General features: G+C 47.4%; 1 protein-coding gene across 2 annotated transcripts in view; it reads right to left on the bottom strand.

Annotated features, from left to right (window-relative positions):
• Nucleotides 1–285: 285 nt before the first annotated feature.
• The window catches only part of EMP2 (epithelial membrane protein 2), a 58,175-nt gene continuing 33,704 nt past the window's right edge, over nucleotides 286–24,756 (bottom strand). For both annotated transcript variants that reach the window (XM_009009154.5, XM_002755885.7), the window contains exons 2-5: nucleotides 21,098–21,230; nucleotides 16,448–16,538; nucleotides 9,502–9,648; nucleotides 286–4,418 (exon numbers count right to left, since the gene is read on the bottom strand). In XM_009009154.5, coding sequence (XP_009007402.1) covers nucleotides 4,231–4,418; nucleotides 9,502–9,648; nucleotides 16,448–16,538; nucleotides 21,098–21,175 — 504 coding nt within the window. In that variant the 5' untranslated portion in view covers nucleotides 21,176–21,230 and the 3' untranslated portion in view covers nucleotides 286–4,230. The remainder of the gene's footprint in view (nucleotides 4,419–9,501; nucleotides 9,649–16,447; nucleotides 16,539–21,097; nucleotides 21,231–24,756) is intronic.

Consider the following 24,756-nt stretch of genomic DNA (forward strand, 5'->3'; position numbering starts at 1 on the left):
AATATTCCTTTTTCCCTCTTTTTCTTTTTTTCCCCTTCTTTTTCTCTTTTTCCCTCAAAAAGAAAAAAAAAAAAGAGTGGAAAAGCAGAAGTGACAGGTCCCAAAAAAAAAAAAAAAAGAAGCAGAGATCGTCCAGTGACAAATTATCCATTTATCAATTGCTTGCTGTAAAAACCGTCCATTGTGATCTTGATGAGAAATTGACTGACCCCCTGCCATCCAAAATGACAGCTCTCTCCCCTAGATGTCATCATCGTTGGAACATTCGAGTCTTGCTCTAGGCAATCTGGTTTTAAACTTTATTTTCCATGTACAGTTTCAGATTATACAAAACATAGAAAATGGACTATTTTAAAGGTACATTAAGTAGAAAGTTTCTAACTACCCTAAAATCACATTTCTCCCCAAACCAAAATTGAAAGTCAACCTATAGGCCTTGCCCTAGCATTTCCCCAACACCATGAAATTGTCCAACTTGCTCCATCATCAGTAACCTTTAAACTATTAGTGAGTTTAGTAATACCCCCCAAGACAGATTTTAAACTACGATACAGCTTCTATCCAGGCCACTGTGTTTAGTGTGTTTACAAACAGGCTTGAAGTTCTAGGTTTCTTCATCATCAACGAACAGAGTGTTCTAGAACTTCAGCCTGTTCATGAGGGGTGTGCACAAAAGCACGAAAACTATAGCACAGTGTGTGGGAGTGAGAAGGTCTCTGACGTCCCTGTATTCAGGTGTATGCACACACATTCACACAGACCAACAAGTCAAGCATTCTCCAAACTCATTGGAACAGAGACCCAAAATAATTTTAATGCAAATAACAAAATGAGTTAGTCTGTCTCCATCACATAGCCTCTCGATGAAAGAATTACAGTACTTTATAAAATGTCATAAAATGCGCAAACTACAGTTCCTTCAAATGCGGCTGATGCTCTTTGGTCCTAATATTTGCTTCCTGGATGTCGACTAATCTTGTTGTTATTGCTCTTGAACAGCTGGTAGTAAGCACCAAGTGGGGGCTGATTCTACCTACAGGGAAGAAGGTTGGATGTTTTCTCCCTGATGTCCCGGTTTCTTTCCCACTTCCCAAATGCATGTCATACAGCAGGGAAGAGGCATCACTCATGCCTCAGAAAACCTTCACGGCACAGATGGATGTGGGCACTGAATGTTGTACAGTAGTGGCAGCCAGCCGGGAAAATCCACAGGATCATTTCAGACTGCATGCAACAAGATACTCACATAGCCCTGACGTTTTGGTTTTTTTGTTTGTTTTGAGACAGCAGTCTCACTCTACCGCCCAGGCTGGAGTGCAGTGGTGCGATCTCGGCTCACTGCAACCTCCACCTCCAGGGTTCAAGCGATTCTCTGCTTCAGCCTACCTAGTAGCTGGGATTACAGGTGCTGCCACCAAGCCCAGCTAATTTTTGTATTTTTAGTAGGGACGGGCTTTCACCATCTTGGCCAGGCTGGTCTTGAACTCCTGACATTGTGATCTACCCGCCTCAGCCTCCCAAAGTGCTGGTATTACAGGCGTGAGCCACCACACCTGGCCAGCCCTGACGTTTTTTGTGAAGGGAATTCATGTATTGCTTGGGAGTTGATCTCTGGTTCTAAGGTACTTTGTTCGTTTCCATTGTGACTGTCAGAAAATTATAGAAAAGCCACCAAGGTAGAAAGTTTCGAGGGAACTTAACATTCAACTTCCTCTATGAGCTTGGTTAGCGGCATCCTGTTAGCCCCAGGGGTGTAAACATGTTCTTGAACACAACATGCCCAGTGATGGTTTCTCATGGAGGCAGGAGGTGACATTTGTCCTGTCTCTGGCCCCAGGCTACCCTGTACTGATTGGTGGCTTCTCCATGGGGGAGGGGGGTCCTATCTCATAGACTGCAAGCTTCATGAGGGCAGGGAGGATATCTGGATTTGCTCACCCTGTATTTTCAGAGCCTCACACAGTGCCTGGAACATGGTAAACATTTAACACTATTTGTCAAAAACAAATGAACGAAAGAGCAGAAGGAAAGACCCAATCCTGCATTGACAAGATATCCATGGTGGCCCTAAAACTACTCAAACCAGATGTCTCTGAAGCTCCACTGAAAGCGAGCTGATGGCAAACGATCACTCCACTAAGCAGAAGGTCAAGTGCAAAAGGATTTAAATAGCACAAAGTCTCACACTCCTCCCAGGACAGCCTCCACATGCTGCTCCAACTAAGAGGTAACAGACAATGACGTCCAAAGAGCTTCTATCCTGGGATGGTTTCTGGGAGGACTGCATGGATTGCCACACGCACATCATGCTTTGACCCTGCAGGACAGATCCCTGAAAGCTCTATTTCTCAGCGCAGTCTTATAATCACCTGGGAACCACCCAGACCCGCTAATCAGCCTGTCCCAAGTGGCACGGGAGCCCCTAAAGCCTGAGAACCCCGGCTCTATAGGACCTTCTCACCACATTTGCTGTCGGGACCATGGGCCCCTCCATGGACGTGTTCTCTGGGTGTTACACAGATGAGTACTGCCCAATAAATGTCATATGCACAAACTGAATGGAACTATATTTAGACTGATCTAAATGCCTAGATGCTTCCAGGAGCATTTAAAAATAGGCACGCATAAAGCAGTGCCCCTCCCATGCCACAGGCCTCGATTTTGAATTCTTTATGGTATTCTCAGCAGCCTCCATTATGGTGTATAGTTTTTCTCTTTGAGATGGGGTCTCGTTCTATCACCCAGGCTGGAGTGCAGTGGCATGATCACGGCTCACTGCAACCTCCACCTCCTGGGTACAAGTAATTCTCCTCCTGCCTCAGCCCCCTGAGTAGCTGGGATTACACACACGTGCCACCATGCCTAGCTCATTTTTGTATTTTTAGTAGAGACAGAGTTTCACCATTTTGACCAGGCTGGTCTCGAACTCCTGACCTCAGGTGATCCACTCGCCTTGGCCTCCCAAAGAATGGGATTCAAGTGTGAGCCACCGCGCCCAGCCAGTTTTTCTAATTAATTTTTAATCTGTCTCCTCTACTAGGCCATGAGCCCTAGCAGGAGACTGTCTTGAGAGGGTATCCCCTGTGCTTGGCACATGCATACAAGTCATGTTTTATGTTGATTAATGAATGAATGGTGGGCAGGTTCTCTGAGGCTCTAGGAATAGAGGTGAGAGGCCAGCCAGGTATAGCATGAGGTGATGGATAAGAAGGGACAGGCTTTCTGGGATAGGATGGGAAGGATGCTGTACCCCACTCCTTGAAGTTCTATGAGTTCACATGGCCCAGGAATGGAGTTTGGGGGCCCTGGAAATAGATAGCAGTGGTGATGGAGGCCAAGGTTTTGGTTTGCTGTAGGGGGGACACCCACCTCCCCATCTCCACATGATGACATCCTAGTATTTATGAGGCAGCTCTGCTCACCTGGCCCAGGGACTATGGTCCCCAACTTCAATGCATATGAAGCGTTGCCCAGGGAGCGTATTAGAAATGCAGATTCCCTGGCCCCATCCCTTGAAGACTGATTCTGTAGGTCTGGGGTGGGCGGGGGGGTTCACTGTAGGTTTTGCCTAAGGGTGAGTCTAAATCTGGCACGCAGGTAAAGGGTCACCATTCCTAAGGCAAGCAGATGACACTTGGCAAATTTAGGTGAGACTTCTTCTGACCCACCCCTATACCGGAGGGTTGGTTGGGCTCTGATGTGGATACAGACAGAAGACCAGCGGCTACACCTGCTTCTCACGTGGCACTTGGGCTACACCTCTCAGGAAGCTGTCATTCCTCTCCTGCACTCCACCCCACCCCCTTCCCCCCACCAGTAGCAGAGAGACTCCAGAGGGGCTTGGGCCAGCTGAGACCTATAGGAATCACATTCCCGGCCCCTCATCTCATCACAGCCCCATGGTTAAGAAATGTCCTGCCCAGCACTTTTGGATTTGAGCATTGCTGGGTTTTTGCTTGTGTCTTGTTGAGACTTTTGAGTGGGCAGCAGTTCTGAATACCAGCCTTCACAGTCTATTCTCTGATCTCAAGAATGCAAAAACTCTTCTCTGTTTTGGATTTTTTCCTCTTTTTCTTTTCTTTTCTTTTTTTTTTTTTTTTTTTTTTTTTGGCTTTTAAAGGAAACATTACGTTTGCTAGAAAAACCTCACAAAAAAATAATGATTATATACAAAATGGTTATCTGAATGTGGATTCTGCACTGCAGCAAAAGCAACCCAGCTCCGGAACTCTATTTGCGCTTCCTCAGTATCAGGTACATCAGGCCGCTGATGAAGGTGCAGGCGAAGGCCACCCACGCCAGGATGTAGGAGTAGCCGTAGCTGCCTCCTTCGGTCAGGTTATAGAATTCCGTGTTTTTCTTGTGAATGTCTTCACGCCTGTCTGTATAAATGGAGGCCGCAATCATGACACACAGACCTGTCAGGAAGAAAGGTGCATTTTGAATAAGTCATAGACCGAGTGTACCCTGGCACCCAGGGACGTACAGCCAGAGTTGAAGACGAACTTCTGCTTTTATTCTTTATGTTGTTTGTTTGTTTTTGAGACAAGAGTCTCACTCTGTTGCCAGGACTAGAGTGCAATAGCGTTATCTCGGCTCCCTGCAACCTCTACCTCCCGGGTTCAAGCGATTCTCCTGCCTCAGCCTCCCGAGTAGCTGGGATTACAGGCGCCTGTCACTATGCCCAGCTAATTTCTTTTGTATTTTTTTTAGTAGAGACGGGGTTTCACCATGTTGCCCAGGCTGGTCTCAAACGCCTAACCTCATGATTTGCCCGCCTGCGCCTTTCTAAGTACTGGGATTACAGGTGAGACACCATGCCTGGCCTATTCTTTATGTTTTATTATTTTTTTGTAGAGACAGGATTTTGCCATATTACCCAGCCTGGTCTTGAACTCCTGAGCTCAAGCAATCCTCCTGCCTTGGCCTCCCAAAGTTCTGGGATTACAGACCTGAGCCACTGTGTGCAGCCTTAAGCTCTTATTAATAGGTATTTATTTTAGTCTCTTGGAAAAATTACAACTGATATTTTGTGGCAGAATATTGCCACCTACCCCGTAGCTATTGTGCTTCCCATTCTTGCTAACTCAACCCAGTTTTTTTTGGGCAGCCGCGTCACCAACCTGGAGGGTGAACGTAACTGGTCTAAGCAGAGGTCTACAGACGTGTCCTGCAAAGGACCAGATGGTAAGCAGTTTAGGTTTTCTGCGGGCCACAGTAAAACTACTCACGTCTGCCGCAAAAGAGTCACAACAGCCATAGACAATACAAAAATAAGTGGTCGTAACGGTGTTATAATAAAACTTTATTTACAAAAACACGTGGCAGGCCAGTTTTGGCCTATAAGCCATAGTTTGCCAACTTTCTTCTTGGCAATCTGGTTCCTGTTTATACTTGTTACAGATGGGTCACTATGTGTCCCAGTTCTGACCACAGAAAATCTTGAGTGAAAAATATAACTTCCTGGGCGGAGCATGGTGACTCACACCTGTAATTCAGCACTTTTTGAGGCCAAGGCCAGTGGATCACCTGAGGTCAGGAGTTTGAGACCAGTCTGGCCAACATGGTGAAATCCTGTCTCTACTAAAGATACAAAAAATTAGCTGGGCATGGTGGTGGGTGCCTGTAATCCCAGCTACTCAGGAGGCTGAAGCAGGAGAATCATTTGAACCCAGGAGGCAGAGGTTGCAGTGAGCCAAGTTCATGCCATCAAACCCCAGCCTGGGCAACAAGAGCAAACACTTTGTCTCAAAAAAAAAAAAAAAAGACTGCCTGAAAAGAGAGAGATGAGGGAAGATAAAGCTTTTTTAAGTTGCTTTATTTTCTCTTGCTGACTGCTTTAGATATTGTCGGATTAGGATGAAATGTCTGGAGTTGCAGCAGCACTTTTGGAGCCATGAAGAGGTCAACACCAACACTAAAGATGACAGAACAGAAGGATGGAATGAGTGGAAGTGCTTAACGTTGATGCTGCTAAATCAGCTCTAGAACCTTCCACCTCCAGAGTACTTGTCATGTAAAAACAGTAACTATCTTTGCGGCTGAAGTCACAGTTAATTGGATTTTCTCTTGGATGCAGCCAAAAGCAACCTAATTGTAATACTTGTGGTTCTTGGTCAGATGCAGTGGCTCATGCCTGTAATCCCAGCACTTTGGGAGGTTGAGGTGGGCAGATCACTTGATGCCAGAAGTTCAAGACCAGCCTGGCCAACATAGCAAAACCCCGTCTCTACTAAAAATACAAAAATTAGCTGGGTGTGATGGTGCACACCTGTAGTCCCAGCTACTTGGGAGGCTGAGGCACGAGAATCACTTGAACCTAGATGGCGGAGGTTGCAGTGAGCCAAGGTCACACCATTGCACTCTAGCTTGGGCAAGAGAGCAAGACCCTGTCTCAAAAAATAAAAAAAAAAAAAGAAATATTTGCAGTCCCAATATTTAGAGACATGAGTGCTAAGATGAGGTTAAGTGCTGTGGTTCTCCTTGTGAGACCTGCCCTTTCCTGGTTGAGCAGTTTTGGTGAGACTGTCCTTCAAGATGCCCAGATATTCTCTGGCCAGGGACCGAGTGAGTAGACAGTCTCCATCAATCAGACTCTCACTCCTGGAAACTTGAATATAAAGTCACCCTTTCAGGGTTCCTTGATTCTGAATCTCCCTAAAGCCACTGCCTGTCAGTTGCTGGTGCCTGAGTCTTCTTCCCAAGACCTGGTTTTTTTCACCTTTTCCTTTGATTATTGCAAGCTACCCCCGGAATTCCATCTCTCACATGCGTTCCAGTATCTGCTGCTTGTGTCTAAAACTCCCTGCCCGATACGGCATCTAAACACTCTGCAGTTTGAAGCAGAACTGGGAAGCCCAGGTCTTTGGACCAGAAAATGGGCAAAGACGCTGGGGAGAAGGGGATGCTATGGAAGCAAAATGAGGAGATGTGACTTTCACGTTAAAATGCAGGGGGAATTTTCTTCCTAAATATATATATATATATTAGGGTAATCAGTTTGAGCTACGTGGCCTTACAGATAAACAGACAATAACAGAAAATAAACTTCAGAAGCTGGGTGCAGCGGCTCATGCCTGCAATCCCAGCACTTTGGGAGGCTGACCTTGGTGGATTTCGAGAGCAGCCTAGGCAACATGGTGAAACCCCATCTCTACAAAAAACACATGTAGTACCAGCTACTCAGGAGGCTGAGGTGGGAGCATTGCTTGAACCGTGGATGCTGAGGCTGCAGTGAGCTGTGATCTCACCACTGTCCTTCAGCCTGGGCAAGAGAGAGATCCCGTCAAAAGAAAAGAAAAGAAAAGAGGGAGAGAGAAAGTAAAAAAGAAAAAAGAAAAGACTTCAGTTAGTAACTGCCTAAGCCCCCTTGCTCCCCACAACTTAAATGACAGGATTCAATTGCCTCTAATGGGGTCGGTGAGGGTGGAGGGAGCCTCTAACTGGCAGGTACAGAGACAGTAAAGGAGGGGATCAGACACCTCCTCGCTACCTCACCCGGTGTCCTCGGGAAGGTCACATTCTCCCTTAGGCCTCATTTGGCCTGGGTTATTGTTCTCCAACGCTTGGCTGAGGGACAAGAGTACAAATCCCCAGGCTCTAACCCTGCAGACTGATTCAAGAAGGCAGGCTGGGGCCTTGGGAGTCTGCACTTTAGAAAAGCCCCCAGAAGGGCTGTGGCGGACTTGGCGGAGTGAGAGGAGAGGGGGGTCTCAAGATCAAGTAACCTTCGGGAGTCTTTTGCACTTGAAAACACTTTCATTCTCTGCCTGTACCTAGAAGGGGTGGTATCCGGATGTCCAGTTAAGATGTCCCAAGGGGAGAGAACGTTGAGTGTGACCAGCCACCCCACTTTGCCCTGGACTGGGGTTTCCTAGGATCCAAGACTTTCAGTTTATTTTATTTTATTTTTTGAGACAGAGTCTCATTCTGTCCCCCAGGCTGGGGTGCAGTGGTGATGTGGTTGGGCTGTGTCCCACCCAAATCTCACCTTCAACTGTAATAATCCCCACATGTCAAGGGCTGGGCCAGGGAAGATAAGTGAATCACAGGGGTGGTGGTTCCCCCAGACTGTTCTCGTGGTAGTGAGTAAGTCTCACGAAATTGGAGCGTTCTATAAAGGGCATTTCCCCTGCACACACTCTCTCCGCCACCATGGAAGAAGTCCCTTTGTTCTTCCTTTGTCTTCCACCATGAACTGTGAGGCCTCCCCAGCCACATGGAAATGTGAGTCCATTAAGCCCCTTTCCTTTGCAAATTACCCAGTCTCGGTATGTCTTTATCAGTGGTGTGAGAATGGACACAGTTCACTGCAGCCTCCACCTGTCAGGCTAGATGGCCTCCCACTCCAGCCTCCTGAGTAGCTGGGACTACAGTTGTGCTCCTCCATGCATGGCTAATTTTTTTTTTTTTTTCTCACTATGTTGCCCAGGCTGGTCTTGAACTCCTGGGCTTAAACAATCCTCCTGCATCGGCCTCCCAAAGTGCTCCCGCACCTGGTCAGGACTTTTTGGTTTAAAACAGATGGTCCCAGGCAAATTAGAACAAGTCATCACTGCACTGCGCTGATGACACATCTCAGGGTCATCCTGAGGGCATGGCAGGTTTGGACTTGACCCTAGCCTGGGAAGTGGAGGGCTGGACGGAGGTGGCAGTTATGGTGGTTACAGCCAATCAGCCTAAGTTGGCTCTGACACCCAGATTACTTGCCTTCATCAAGCCACCTGTTAACTCCTGATTGAAAAGCACCCTACAAGGGACTTCTGCCTTTTGTGATCAGAACGCTTTAAATCATCACTGAGAAACAACAAATGATCATGCTTGGCTTCTTACTTCTGATCTGACTTCAGCCTTGCTAGAATTCCTAAGCAGAAAAAAGTCTCTGAGATCTCTGCTTCCTCTGAGTTCCTCTAGGACAGAGGCAGTGCCTTGTTCATCTCTTTAGCCCCTGCAGCCAGCACGGGCCTGGTGCAACGTGGGCACGTCTGTCACCCACCAGCTTGAAACCTGTTGATGGCTTCCCATCAGCTTAGGACAAAGACCCCAAATCCTGTCTAAGGCCTGCAAGACTCCATGGGGTGTGGCCCTGCTGGCTCATTTCCCACTTCCACTGCACTGCAGCCCCAGTGAGCAGCTCTCTACCCCTTGCATCACAGGGCTTCCATCATGCTGTTCCCTCCACCCAGGACGCTGTTCCCTCCTCTCTGTACTGAAACAGAACACTGTGGACAGCAACTCGTACTCACCCTCCAGATCCTCTGGCTTCAGGTCCGCAGGACGCCTTCCCTGGACTCCCAACTAAATCCAAACTCCCGCATATAAAACGTCCCACTACAGTACAGCATGCACGTGTGCACACACATATACACAAGCACACAGCACTGCTCGGCTGCCAATTTCTCCTTTCCAAATCCTCCCTCCTCCTGATTCCCTCCTGGTGGCTGGGAAGGGAGTGCTTATTCCAGAAAGCCCCTCGTTAGGGAAGCCCGTCGACTTACTTACATGACATTAGCTGGATGATGGAGGTTAGCACAAACCTCTCTCCCTGCTTCAGGCGGAAGAGCTGGAGCAAGAAGATGAAGAAGGCGATACAGCAGAGAATGGTGGAAAGGATCATGGTGGCCTGGACCGCCTGCAGTGTGGAGTACTCTGTGGGAAAAGGGCGGGGGCGCAGGACTGAGGACCTTGGCCAGCCAGCACTGTGGGGTACACAGTGACCACAGCAGCTCCAGAGTGGGGGTGACAGGAGGCAAACAGGCAGGGGTTCAGGCTGTCATCTACATGGTCTGAGCACAAGGGCAGGCAAAGAGTCTTCCAGACCCCCTGCCCCTTGCCTCCAGTGCCCATTTGACAGGACAATCCTCGACACCCTTATCTGGAAGACAGAGCGAGAAGACCACCTGTTCTGGTGCTTCCTGGTCAGGTCACAGCCTTCAAACACTTGAGTCGTGTACAGGGGATACTTTTTTTTTTTTTTAAGAGATGAAGTCGCCGGGCGCGGTGGCTCATGCCTGTAATCCTAGCACTTTGGGAGGCCGAGGTGGGTAGATCACCTGAGGCCAGAAGTTCAAGACCAGCCTGGCCTTCATGGCAAAACCCTATCTTTAAAAAAAAAAAAGAGAGAGATGGAGTCTCACTCTGTTGCCAGGCTGGAGTGCAGTGACGCGATCTTGGCTCCCTGCAACCTCCAACTCCCTGGTTCAAGCTATTCTTCTGTCTCAGCCTCCCAAGTAGCTGGGATTACAGGCGCATGCCACCACGCCCGCTAATTTTTGTATTTTTAGTAGAGACGGCATTTCACCACGTTGGCCAGGATGGTCTCAATCTCCTGACCTCGTGATCCACCCGCCTTGGCCTCCCAAAGTGCTGGGATTACATGCATGAGCCATCATGCCTGACCAGGGGATTCTTTTAAAGTACAAATCCCAGGTTCCAATGTGGTAGATTCTGACTCAAGAATTCAGGATGGGGCCTTAGGGGTCCACGTTAGAGAGGGATTCTCACCGACTTGGGGCTCATGAGACTGAGTGACCTTGTGGAAGTGCTCTGTGGACTCCATAGTAGCCTGCAGGTATCAAAGACTGATCTTCAGGGTCACTACCTATGGGAGGAGGAGAGCTCCTTTCTTTCAGGTCAGCCTTAACACAGACTGGGGTGTGAGAGTTTGGGGCTCATACAGAGAAGTTTCAATGGAGAAGGGAGGTGTGGAGTGAAGGGTATCACCTAGGGGCAGGTCACAGTGAAGCTATGTGTAGAAAGCTATGTGGCATAGGGAAAGTGTCCTGCACATGGGTTACAGCCACCTTCGTGGGCCTCAGTTTCCTCACCTGTAAAATGGGAATACTTTTTGGGTTTTTTTTTGAGACAGGGTCTCACTCTGACACCCAGGCTGGAGTATAGTGGCACAATCATAGCTCACTGCAGCCTTGAACTCTTGGGCTCAAGTGATCCTCCTGCCTCAGCCTCCTGTGTAGCTGGGACTACAGGCATGTCTGGCTAATTAAAAAAAATAGTGTAGGGACGGAGTCTTGATATGTTGCTCGCACTGATCTTGAATTCTAAAATGGGGACACTAATAGATCCTCCCTCACCGGGCTGGGAAGGGAGGGAAAACTCATCTACGTAAGGGGGTTTAGATGGTGCAGGCAAGGTGGGAGTCCTGTTTAAGAGCTGAATGTTGGGCCAGGCGTGGTGGCTCACACCTGTAATCCCAGCACTTTGGGAGGCTGAGGCAGGTGGATCACCTGAGGTCAGAAGTTCGAGACCAGCCTGATCAACATGGAGAAAGCCCATCTCTAGAAAAATACAAAATTAGTCAGGCATGGTGGCACATGCCTGTAATCCCACCTACTTGGGAGGCTGAGGCAGTAGAACTGCCTGAACCCAGGAGGCGGAGGTTGTGGTGAGCCGAGACTCCGCCATTGCACTTCAGCTTGGGCAACAAGAGCGAAACTCTATCTCAAAAAAAAAAAAAAAAAAGAGCTGAATGTTGAATGCTACCTCCAGGATGAGGCCAGAAGATAAGTAGAGGGAACAGTGTCCACGCAGCACAGAAAATCTAAGGACACACCTTCCTTTTACTTTTTTTTTTTTAATTTTGCAGTTTTGCCTGAAAACTCACTGGATCAAACATAATTTGTAAGGGCTTATGAAACATTCAGAGCCATGGATTTAACTGATCCTGGCTGTACATTATGATTACTTGGAATGCATCTAGCCTCTCCCCCAATTCCTTATGGGGAGCAAAAGAAGCCAGACCAGCTCCCCTCTATCACATATACCACATGACCCCATTCCTATGAAGCCCAGGAACAGGTGGAAGTGAGTGATAGTGACAGAAGTCAGAAGTAGTTGCCCTCGGGGCAGAAGGCAGTGGCAACAGTGTGGAAGGGGGCCCAAGGAACTTTCTGGAGAGTTGGGAATGTTCTCTGTCTTCCTTTGGATGGTGGTTACATGGGTGTTTATACAATTGTCAAAACCCATCAAACTGAGCCCCTAAGAAGGCTGCATTTCCTTGATTGTAAATTATAACTCCATTAAAAAATAAAGAAAAGAAAGAAAGAAAACCCAGCAGGCTCTCCTGAGATTAAATAAATCAGAATGTCGGGCATGGAGACCAGGCATCGGGGCTTCATAAAGCCACCGAGAAATTCCAATGTGGGGCCAAATGGTGACCCTCTGGCTTAGAGCAGTACTTCCCAAATCTGCCCAGTCCCAGGGATCACTTGGGATTGCTTATTAAAAATACAGATACCCGTGGCTGGGCGCGGTGGCTCACGCCTATAATCCCAGCACTTTGGGAGACCGAGGCAGGTGGATCACGAGGTCAAGAGATCAAGACCATCCTGGTCAACAAGGGGAAACCCCGTCTCTACTAAAAATACAAAAATTAGCTGGGCATGGTGGCGTATGCCTGTAATCCCAGCTACTCAGGAGGCTGAGGCAGGAGAATTGCCTGAACCCAGGAGGCAGAGGTTGCGGTGAGCCGAGATCGTGCCATTGCACTCCAGCCTGGGTAACAATAGCGAAACTCTGTCTCAAAAAAAAAAATATACAGATACCCAGGCCTCTCCCCCTGGAGATTCTGCTACCATTGCCCTGGAGTGGGGACCAGGAATCTGTATTTTCAGCAACAAGTGACCCATGATGGGGCAAATGGGAAAAACATGCCTTTAGGGGAAAGGATGTATATATTTCTATAACAGGGCTTCTCAAAGCTGGGAGGGGGTGCAGGATGTGCCCACAAGGCAGCCCCTGAGACCAGTGTGTGTGGAATGCAATAAAGATGGGAAACCACAAAAATTCACTGAATGAGAGGGATGCTCACTCTACTCTGTTTAAATTCCTCTGAGGGCTGGGTGCAATGGCTCATGCCTGTAATCCCAACACTTCGGGAGGCAAGGCGGGTGATCACCTGAGGTCAGGAGTTCGAGACCAGCCTGGCCAACATGGAAAAAACCGTGTCTCTAATAAAAATACAAAAATTAGCCTGGCGTGGCACACAATTCTAATCCTGGCTACTCAGGACATTGAGACGGGAGGATAGCTTGAACCCCGGAGGCGGAGGCTGCAGCAAGCAGAGATCGCACCACTGCATCCCAGTGTAGGTGTGACAGATTGAGACTCCATCTCAAATAAATAAATTCCTCTAAGGACCTCAAAGAGGAGTTCTCCACTTCCTCTAAGGACCTCAAGGAGGTCCTTCTCCACCGGCTGCTTTAGCACTTTAAAAACACTTGCTAATATCTGGGTGTTTTAGGTTGTTTGTTTTTTAACACGGAAAGGACCAGAAGCTTCAGGAGGCTTCAGGAGGGAAGTGTGTCTGACTAGACTTTAAACATCATTGGGCTTTCAATCTAGTATTTTCAGAAAGCTTCCCTTCTTTTATGTCAAGTGATACTAGTTTATCACTCATGGGAAGGACGTGAAGTTCTCTTTAAAGTAGACTTATGGTTTAGGAGGCCAAGGCAGGTGAATCGCTTGAGCTCAAGAGTTTAAGACTGGCTTGGGCAACATGGTGAAACCCTGTCTCTACAGAAAATACCAAAAAATTAGCTGGGCGTGGTGGCACACACCTGTAGTCCCAGCTATTCAGGAGGCTGCGGTGGGAGGATCACGTGAACCTGGGGGGCAGAGGTTACAGTGAGCCATGAATGCACCACTGCACTCCAGCCAGAGTGACAAAGTGAGACCCTGATTCAAAAAATAAAATAGATTTATGGGCAGGCACAGTGGCTCCTGCCTATAAATCCAAGCACTTTGGGAGGCCAAGGTGGGAGGATCACTTGAGGCCAGGCATGCGAGACCAGCCTGGGCAACATAGCAAGACCCTGTCTCTACTACATAAATAAACACAGTAGATTTATGTACAGAAAGTGGGCTATTTTAAAAGTAAACTTTTTAAAGTAAAAAAAGTTGACAACCTTTTTCAGTAGAGGGATAGACAGTGCATATTTTAGGTTTTGGTCTCTTGTCAAATGTTCTTTTTGTTTTGTTTTTAAGGGTGTGTGTGTGTGTTTAAACAACTTTTAAAAATGTAAAAACTGTTCATACCAAACAAAAATAGGCCCTGGACTGAATTTGGCCAGAGGTTCACCAGCCTGTTTCAAGGAAAAGTAAGTAAATAATCCCATGTGGAAGATGCAGACACAGAGGCTCGGAAACACAGCCACGGAGCCAAGCAAGCCCTCCCAGCTGGCCTCGCACACTGGCGACAGCTGGGACTTGCAGAGCACAGGGAAGGACGGCTGTCCCAGGGCCAGAGGTTAGCATGACCGATGAACAGACTGAGATGGAAGGGAGACTGATGCTGTTTCGTGGTTACAGGCACAGGCTTTAGAGTTGGTCACATCTAGACTGGAATCCTCTGCCTCCATCATTCACTCCTGGTTATGTGGCCTTGGGTAACTTAACTGCTCTATGCCTCAGTTTCCCCATTTTAAAATGGGGCCTATGGTCCCTGCCTGATAGGGCTATGAGATCATGTATGTAAAGGACTTAGACCCATGCCTCACAGTAAACTTTAAGTAAATGGTGCCTTCTACTGGCATTTTTGCTGTTTAATGATGAATATGGGTATTGCTACTGAGTGTGGTGGGAATCTCGGACCCAGGGCATAGGCTCCTTTGCGCCCTAACAGGATTGTTAGATTTGGCAAACAAACCAAAACAAACAAGACAGGGTGCTCAGTAAATGAATAGCTAATAGAAAACAAATAATTTTTAGTCTAGGCACGGTGGCTCACATCTGTAATCCCAGTACTTTGGGAGGCTGAGGTAGGCAGATCGCCTGAGTCCACAAGTTCGAGACTAGCCTGAGGGCAACATGGTGAAACTCCATCTATACAAAAATTAGTGGGGCAATTTGGTGAGTGCCTGTAGTCCCAGCTACTTGAGAGGCTGAGATGGGAAGGCCACTTGAGCCCAGGAGGTCAAGGCTGCAGTGAGTCATGATGGCGCCACCGCACTCCAGCCTGGGTGAAAGAAAGAGACCCTGTTAAAAAAAAAAAAAAAGACTAACCTCCCCATCAACCAACAAAAAAAAGTAACTTTTAATATAAATATGTCTCATGTTATAATAATATTCAGGACACAGTCAGGTCGAGCATGGTCGCTCATGCCTGTAATCCCCTCACTTTGGGAGGCTGAGGTGGGAGGATCATCTGAGGTCAACAGTTAAGAGACCAACATGGTGAAACCCCTAAAAATACAAAATCTCGTAGGGCCCATCTCTACTAAAAATACAAAAATTAGCTGGGTGTGGTGGTGTACGCCTGTAATCCCAGCTACTTGGGAGGCTGAGACAGGAGAATCACTTGAACCCGGGAGATGAAGATTGCAGTGAGCCAAGATCGCACCATTGCACTCCAGCCTGGGTGACAGAATAACACTGTCTCAAAAAAAATAAAATAAAATTTGGGACATAGTCATACTAAAAACAGTACTTACTGTTTATCTGAAATCTCTAATTTAACTGTGTATACTGTATTTTATCAGGCAACTGGGATCTATTCTGTTAGTTCTATGAGGAAAAACAGAACCATTTGCTTCATAATGGAAGACAGTGGCCAGCATGTTTTTGAATGGATTTTCTGTATTTCAAAGCCTTTTCACGTATTTTAGCTCACTGAAGAGTTAGGCACAGCAAGGGCATCAACACTTCTGTTCTATGGCTGAGGATGCTGAAATTGACCAGCCCAATGTGAGGCCACATGGCTCGTTCCTAACAACAGAAGCCAGATCTTGCATTTTTTTTTTTTTTCTTTTTTTGAGACAGAGTTTTACTCTGTCACCCTGGGTGGAGTACAGCAGCACTATCTCACCGCAATCTCCACCTCCTGGGTTCAGGCAATTCTGCTTCAGCCTCCCCAGTAGCTGGGATTACAGGCATGCACCACCACATCCAGCTAATTTTTTGTATTTTCAGTAGAGACAGGGTTTTGCCATATTGGTCAGGCTGGTCTCAAACTGCTGACCTCAAGTGATTCACCCACCTCTGTCTCCCAAAGTGCTGGGATTACAGGCATGAGCCACTGCACCCAGCCAGATCTCAGATTTCTTACTGCTGGAGGGGAAAAAGTTATTAGAGAGTAACTTATGGTCTCTGAGCCTATTTAGAGGTGAGACTTGGATTAAAAAAAGGAGGGTAGGGAAAATTCTAGATGAGAGTGGAAGCTGGAGAAAGGATGAGGAAGGGAAACTGTGTTTCCAAGAGACAGAGAAGGGATGAGGCTCAACTTAACGGACTTGGTCCCCCTCCAGTCTCGGCTTCTCTACACCTCTGCCCTCTCCAGCTTGTGCTGTCCTTTGCTCTAGCACACACCAAGCAAATGTGGCCAGGCACCCTCCAGCGACTAGAGGAGAGGGTGTGGGATCAGAGAACCCGAAGCCTCCCTCCGGAGCGTTCCTTCCTCAGTGTTTCTCAGTCAGCTTCCTTCATTCACACTCACCTTGAAAGCTGTCATTGATTACTGTACAATTCGTGGTGTTGGTACATATTCTCCAGACATCTGCAAAAAACTCATCTCCTACCCACCAGGCCTATAACACAAAATGAAAACAGAGAGAAAGGCTGTCCATTAATGATGCAAACACTGACTCCTAATTAGGCACAAGGCACGGTGGGCTTCTGGGATTCTCAAACTGCAGCGCACGTGAGAATCGCCTGGGGAGCTTGTTCTACTGCAGACTGACTCAGGAGGTCTGGGGAGGGGCCTAGGATTCAGTATTTCTTTCTTTTTGTTTCTTTTTTTTTTTTTTGAGACAGTGTCGCTCTGTTGCCCAGGCTGGAGGGCAGTGGTGCAGTCTTGACTCAATGCAGCCTCCATCTCTTGGGATCAAACAATCCTCCCACCTCGGCTTCCTGAGTACCTGGGACTACAGGTGTACACCACCATGCCTGGCTAATTTTTGCATTTTTTGTAGAGCCAGGGTTTCACCATATTTTCATGCTAGTCTTGAACTCCTGACCTCAGGTGATCTGCCTGACTCAGCCTCCCACAGTGCTGGAATTACAAGCATGAGCCACTGCGCCCGGCTAGGATTCTACATTTCTAACCAGCTTCAGATGATGCCCTGCTAATGTCTGCCAAAGGATAAGAGGTGGTCCAGGCCCTCAGAGAGCATGGGAGAAAAGATGATGCTGAGTTGGTGAAAATAATAACAGACAGGGCTAGGCACAGCGGCTCATGCCTGTAATCTCAGCACTTTGGGAGGCCAAGGTGGGAGGATTGCTTGAGCCCAGGAGTTTGAGACTAGCTCGGTGAACCCGTCTCGACAAAAAATTTAGTCAAGGGTGGTGATGCATGACTGTAGTCCCAGCTACGCAGGAGTCTGAGGTAGGAGGATCGCCTGAGCCTGGGCAGTAGCGGCTGCAGTGAGCTGTGATCACAACACTACTCCAGCCTGGGTGACAGAGAGAGACCCTGTTTAAACAAACAAACAAACACTGCAATGGATGAGATGACCAGAGAGGATTCTCCTGTCTTCAGCCCAAAGCATTCATTTCCCTCTGTGCTTTGGTGGCTGCTGCCATGCCCCAACTGCCCAAGACGGCCTTCTTTCTACTTTCCAGTCACCCAGACTAGACTCCCCATACCCATCCATCCAGTCAACATTCCCTGAGCTCCCACTGTGTGCCAGCCATAATGCCAAGCACAATTCCAAACTCTTTTTTTTTTTCTGGAGACAGTCCCACTGTGTTTCCCAGGCTGGAGTGTAGTATCACGATCTTGGCTCACTGCAATTTCCAACTCCCAGGTTCAAGCAATTCTCCTGCCTCAGCTTCCCAAGTAGCTGGGATTACAGGCGCCTGCCACCATGCCCGGCCAATTTTTGTATTTTTAGTAGAGTCAGGGTTCCACTATGTTGGCCAGGCTGGTCTCGAACTCCTGACCTTCTGATCCACCCATCTCAGTCTCCCAAAGTGCTGGGATTATAGACATGAGCCACCGCGACCAGCCACAATTCCAAACTCATAACGAATACACTCAGGCTCATTGATGGACAAAAAGTCCACCTGTGTCTTCTCAGAATGTGCCATGATAATATCCATGCCCTGAGGGTGCTGGATAGGATTCACTAAGGCAGATGGTTTTCCTGTCCCTAATGTCTGTCTATCCTTTTCACTGTCTGGGATCTTTTCAGAATCCCAAAGGACTAGATGGGAAGAAACAGAAAAAGGAGATTTGGAAAGAACATTGGGTCGCATTTATTTCAGTGAGCTCTGGGAATGGTGAGTCCAAATACTATAATCCAGGGGTCCCCAACCCATGGGCCATGGACTGGTACTGCTCTGTGGCCTGTTAGGAACCAGGCCACGCAGCAGGAGGTGAGCAGCCAGCAGAGGAAGCTTCATCTGTATTTACAGCTGCTCCCCGTCACTCACATCACCACCTGAGCTCTGCCTCCTGGCAGGTCAGCAGGGGTAATAGGTTCTTATAGGAGTGTCAACCTCACAGTGAACTGTGTATGCCAGGGATCTAGGCTGCACGCTCCTTATGAGAATCTAATGCCTGATGATCTGTCACTGTCTCCTATCACCCCCCCCATAGGACTGTCTAGTCCAGAAAAGCAAGCTTAGGGCTGCCACTGATTCCACATTATGACAAGTTGTATCATTATTTCATTATACATTACAATGTAGTAACAATAAAGTGGCCAGGTGCAGTGGCTCATGTCTGTAATCCCAGCACTTTGGGAAGCCGAGGAGGGCAGATCACCTGGGGTCAGGAGTTTGAGATCAGCCTGGCCAACATGGTGAAACCTCGTTTCTACTAAAAATACAAAAAATTAGCTGAGCATGGTGGCACGTGCCTGTTAGGAACTAGGCCACACAGCAGAAGGCTGAAGCAGGAGAATCGCCTGAACCCAGGAGGCAGAGGTTATAGTGAGCCAAGATTGCGCCATTGCACTCCAGCTTAGGTAACAGAGCAAAACTCCTTCTCAAAAGAAAAGAGTAACAATAATAATAAAGTACACAATAAGTGGAATGCACCTGAATCCTCCTGAAACCATCCTCCTGCAATGTCCTCTCCCCCATCCATGGAAAATTTGTCTTTCATAAAACTGGTCCCTGGTGCCAAAAAGGTTGGGGACCACTGCTATAATCCACAGCATCAATGTGGTCTCTGCCCACGCCACTTACAGCAGCTCGGCAAGAAGCTCCAGAACCCAAATTCAATGACTGCACTCATCTACCCTGACAGGCTCTAGGACCAGGAGCCTCTGGAATGGCTCAAATCCTGGCTCTGCTGCTTAGTGCACTGTAAACTCTTCCAAGTGCCTGCCCTGAGGCTCAGTTCCTTCACCTGTAACCCAGTGCAAGATGTTGGTACCCTGCCTGGTATGAGGATCACCTGAGATGACATCCATAAAAGGGCTTGTACGAGCCCTGGCCATAGTGATCACTAAGTGACAGGTGTTGTCGTTTATGTTATTACTGTCATGATGATTCCTCAACAGGAGCCGCATATGCAGGCAGAGTTGGTGACCACTCGTATGGTGCACTTTTCGGCTTTCTGAGCAATGTTTCTGACCTTTAATTATCTCTGCAGTTTACAATGAGCAGGATGGAAGCCAGCTCTTTGGATCGGTATATAGGCCTTAGAGAAGCTCTGTTAAAAAGCTTTCCTAAGCCAGGCACAGTGGCTCAGGCCTGTAATCCCAGCATTTTGGAAGGTCGAGGTGAGAGGATCTCCTGAGGTCTGGAGTTTGAGACCAGCCTGACCAACATGGAGAAACCCCATCTCTACTAAAAATACTAAAATTAGTTGGGTGTAATGGAGCGTGCCTATAATCACAGCTACTCGGGAGTCCGAGGCAGGAGGATCATTTGAACCCAGGTGATGGAAGTTGCAGTGACCCAAGATCGCGCCATTGCACTCCAGCCTGGGTGAAAGAGTGAAACTCTGTCTCAAAAATAAAAAAATAAAAAGAAGCTTCCCTAATACCACTCCCTGCTTAGAGGGATATTAATCTATGACAATAGGTTATTTATTTTTCCAATACATTCCTGCCATATTGCTGCAAGCTGGATACTAAAGGAAAATGTTAAATTTTTCATAGGAGCATAGGTAGAGTCTGGAAAGTTCCAGGCCTGAGCTCTGCTGGGGAGGACATGGCTGGGAGGGCTAGCAGCAAGGGACCTTTGTTGGTAAGGAGATATCAGGGGTTGGGGCAGAGGCCACCTGGGATGGGTCACCTGGGAGATCTAGGGAAGCGGTCCTCAACAGAGGGTGATTTCGTTCTCCACAGGACATTTGGCAATGTCTGAAGACATTTTGGATTGTCGTAACCAGGAGTGAGGGTGCTACTGCATCTAGCGGATTAAGGCCAGAGATGCTGCTGAACTTCCTGCAATACACAGGGAGGCCCCCATTAACAAAGGATCATCCAGCGCAAAATGACAATTGTGACCAGGTTGAGAACACTGATCTAGAGGAAAGCTGAAGTCACACAACGTCCTCAAAGGGCTTCCTAGAGCCAGGCTCTATGGAAGAATCATGGATGGGAGGACAAACGCCCTGCCTGCCAGGACCTGCCACCAAAGCCTGAACATGGGATGCCCTGAACCTTCACATTTAGGCCAAGAGTCCTGAGGCCTTGGCTCAGAAGATTGGTCATGCCTTCGCAGGGAGGACAACCCCAAATCGTGATCACCTTGGCAGGGTTCTCAACCTGTGATATGGTTTGGCTGTGGCCCCATCCAAATCTCAAATTGTAGTTCCCATAATTTCCATGTCATGGGAGGGACCCGGTGGGAGGTAACTGAATCATGGGGGCGGGTTTTTCCCATACTGTCCTCATGGTAGTGAGTAAGTCTCACAAGAGCTGATGGTTTTATAAAGGGCAGTTTCCCTGCACACAGTCTCTTGCCTGCTGCCATGTAAGACATGTCTTTGCTCCTCCTTTGTCTTCTGCCACGATTTGTGAGGACCCCCAGCTCTGTGGAACTATGAGTCCATTAGACCTCATTTTCTTTATAAAGTACCCAGTCTCTGGAATGCCTTCATAGGCAGCATGAGAACAGACCAATAGAACCCACTTCTATTAACTCCAGGACCCAGGGTTCTGCGTGAGTGGCAGGAAAGCAGACTTACATTGTCGATGGTGGCAATGAACAGCAAGGCCGCAGAGGTGATGTGGAAGGCAATGATGAAAGCAAGAAGCACCAACATTTTCACAGGGCAGGCCGAGGAGAGGGGTCACGTTTAAAGCCCAGAGCAGGATGTGCTGAAGAGGGTAAGAAAGAGAAATTCAAAATCTGTCAATGACAAAACAAAATTACAATAAAAAATAAACACCTTTTAGCTGGGCGTGGTGGCTCATGCCTATAATCCCAGAACTTTAGGAGAAGGCAGGAAGATCACTGGAGCCCAAGAGCTTGAGACCAGCTCGAGCAACATAATAAGACACTCTCTCTAAAAACAATGAAAGAAAATTCGCTGGGCACAGTAGTCATACCAGCAGTCCCAGATACTTGGGAAGCTGAGGCAGGAAGATTGCTTGAGTCTGGGAGGTTGAGGATGCAGTGAGCCATGATTGCACCACTGCACTCCAGCCTGGGCAACAAAGCAAGACCCTGTTTCTTAAATTAAAAAAAAAAAAAAAAAATTTCATGGGGTCTTAGAAAAGCAAAACCAGCTCTCCCCATTTTTTCTCGCCTGGAGACTTTACTGGACAAAAGTGTGGCATGACGGGGGCTGTCTGCTGCTGCATCCAGAAGCCAAATATTCCTGGTGGAGGAGGAGAATGAGGATGCATTAGAATCCCTAATTCAGAAAAGCATCACGCCTCTTGGGAAGGAAGGAGCAGCTCGGTGTGTGCTAAGATGCTGTTCCTGATTCCCTATGCCCCAGAAGCTCATTGTCTGAGGATTGCTGATCAGAGCCCCTACTTCATAACAAAGCCAAAGTGATCACAATACAGAAACATTTCCTGATAATCTGACCATGCATAAAATGATTCCCCAATTGGGCATGGTGGCTCATGACTAATCTCACCACTCTGGGAGGCCAAGGTAAGAGGATGGCTTAAGCCCAGAAGTTTGAGACCAGCTTGGGCAACAGAGCAAAACTCCATCTCTACAAAACATTTAACAACCAGCCTAGTGTTGTGGCGTATGCCTGTGGTCCCAGATACTTGGTGAGCTAAGGCAGAGGACTGCTTGAGCCCAGGAGGTGGAGGCTGCAATAAATCATGATCTCACCGCTGTACTCCAGCCTGGGTAACAACAGAGCAAGACCCCATTTCAAAAAAATAAAAATAAAAATAAAATAAATGCCCACTCAGATACCATTATTCTTAATATCTATTCCCATTTGAACAACAGTGGACCCCCCAAAAATGCAACATGTGACAGAAAGCTGCCATTTCATTTTCCCCTCTCGGATCATACAGAAAGACTACATTTTCTGGACTCCCTTGCAGTTAGATTAGGAACTCGTGACTAGTTCTAACCAGTGGGCCAGCACCACAAACACGATGATTTCCGAGCTGAGGCACAGGAGAGCAGGTATGAGTTCTCCACACTCCCTAAGGAGGTAGCTGGGGATGGTGCAGCCACATAGTAGGTTGAAGCCTCACACCTTGGATAGATATAATGATTGGAGAAATAAGCCTCTGGATGTTAAACCACTGAAATTTCAGGGTAATGCTTTACTCTGGCAGGACGGTTTGAATGATATGCAACAGGAAGCAACTGCAAAGTCAAACTGGAAATCTTTTTTTTTTTTTTTGAGATAAAGTCTCACTTTGTCTCCCAGGTTGGAGTGTGGCAACATGATCTCAGCTCACTGCAACCTCCAGCTCCCAGGTTCCAGTGACTCTCTTGCCTCAGACTCCTGAGTAGCTGGGACTACAGGTGCCCGCCACCACTCCTGGCTAATTTTTGTGTTTTTAGTAGAGACAGGGTTTCACCATGTTGGCCAGGCTGGTCCCGAACTGCTGACGTCAGGTGATCCGCCCTCCTCAGCCTCCCAAAGTGTTGGGATTACAGACTGAGCCACTGCGCCTGGCTGAATTGGAAATCTTACAACAGAACTCCAGTTGTCCACAGTTGATGAAAATGTTGAGGGAGAACAGATGAAAAGCCACTGAGGGCATGAAGACATGAGGACTTGTCTGAGCTGGACAAGTTCCAAATAAATGAGGAAAAGGCATTCAAAAACTGATTTAAATATAAAACAACTGAAAGTCACACTTGGGAAAATTGGTAACATCCTTGAGTATTTTATGACCATAATCTTGGTCAACAAAACTCAAATGTCAAGAGATGTCACACCAAATGATCTGTCTGGAAGATGCAGCCTCCTAAAATCAACACTTGGTTCATCTTTCATTACAATAATTTGTGACCAGATAGTTACTACATTTTTGGGGAAAAAAATTAATTTGCAGTTTAATGTTTTGAAGTACAGTGCAAATCAGACTTTCTGTTCACCGGGATGAAATTATAGCCCCAGTCTAAATGGATTAATGCACACACACATATTTTTTTCTGAGCCACTTGAGAGTAAGTTGCCTAAACCATATCTCTTTATAACTAAATGCTTTAGTGTGTATTTCTGAAAAACAAGAACTTTTTTTTTTTTGGAGCAGAGTCTTGCTCTGTCACTCAGGCTGGAGTGCAGTGGCACAATCTCGGCTCACTGCAACCTCCACCTCCCAGGTCCAAGTGATTCTCCTATCTCAGCCTCCCGAGTAGCTGGGATAACAGATGCCCACTGCCATGCCTGGCTAATTTTTGTATTTTTAGTAGAGATGGGGTTTCACTATATTGGCCAGGCTGGTCTCGAACTCCTGATCTCAAGTAATCTGCCTACCTCGGCCTCCCAAAGTGCTGGGATTACAGGCGTGAGCCACTGCTCCCTGTTGGGCATTTTCTTACACTATGATGATAACAATGAAGAAATTTAACATGATACAATATAACTATCATATCTACAGCCCATAGTCAAATTTCTCCAATTATCCCAATAATATTCTATATGGCTGTCTTTTCCCTGCCCCAGGATCCAGTCCAAGATGATACACTGCATGTCAGTTTCAGGTCTCTTTGGTCTCCTTTAATCTGGGACACTTCCTCAGGCCTGTCTTTATTTTTCATGACACTGATATTATTTAAGAATATTGACCAGCCGGTGCAGTGGCTCAAGCCTGTAATCCCAGCACTCTGGGAGGCTAAGGAGGGCGGATCATCTCGGGTCAGCAGTTCGAGACCAGCCTGGCCAACATGGTGAAACCCTGGCTCAAAAAACCAAAACAAACAAACAAAAAACAATATTAACCATTTATTTTGTAGAATGTTCCTCAAATTTGTGTTGGATGTTTCCTCATGATTCAATTCAGGTTATGCTTTTTTTTCAGCAGGAATGGCACAAGATCCCTCAATAGATCCCTCAATGGATTCCACCAGGAGGTTCTATATGCCAGTGTGTCTCATCGTGGTGATGCTAACTTTGATCACTGGGTTGTGTTCTGCCAGATTCTTTCACTGTACATTTCCCCCTTTGTCATTAGAAAATAATTTGTAAGGCCTGGTGTGCTGCCTCAAGCCTGTAATCCCAGCACTTTGGGAGGCCGAGGTGGGTGGATCACCTGAGGCCAGGAGTTTGAGACCAGCCTTGCCAACATGGTGAAATCCAATCTCTACTAAAAATACAAAAATTAGCCAGGCATGGTGGCTCATGCCTGTAATGCCAGTTACTGGGGAGGCTGAAGAAGGAGAACTGCTTGAACCCAGAAGGTGGAGGTTATA

The sequence above is a fragment of the Callithrix jacchus genome, chromosome 12, assembly GCF_049354715.1.
Source record: "Callithrix jacchus isolate 240 chromosome 12, calJac240_pri, whole genome shotgun sequence".
NCBI classification, from domain to species: Eukaryota; Metazoa; Chordata; class Mammalia; order Primates; family Cebidae; genus Callithrix; species Callithrix jacchus.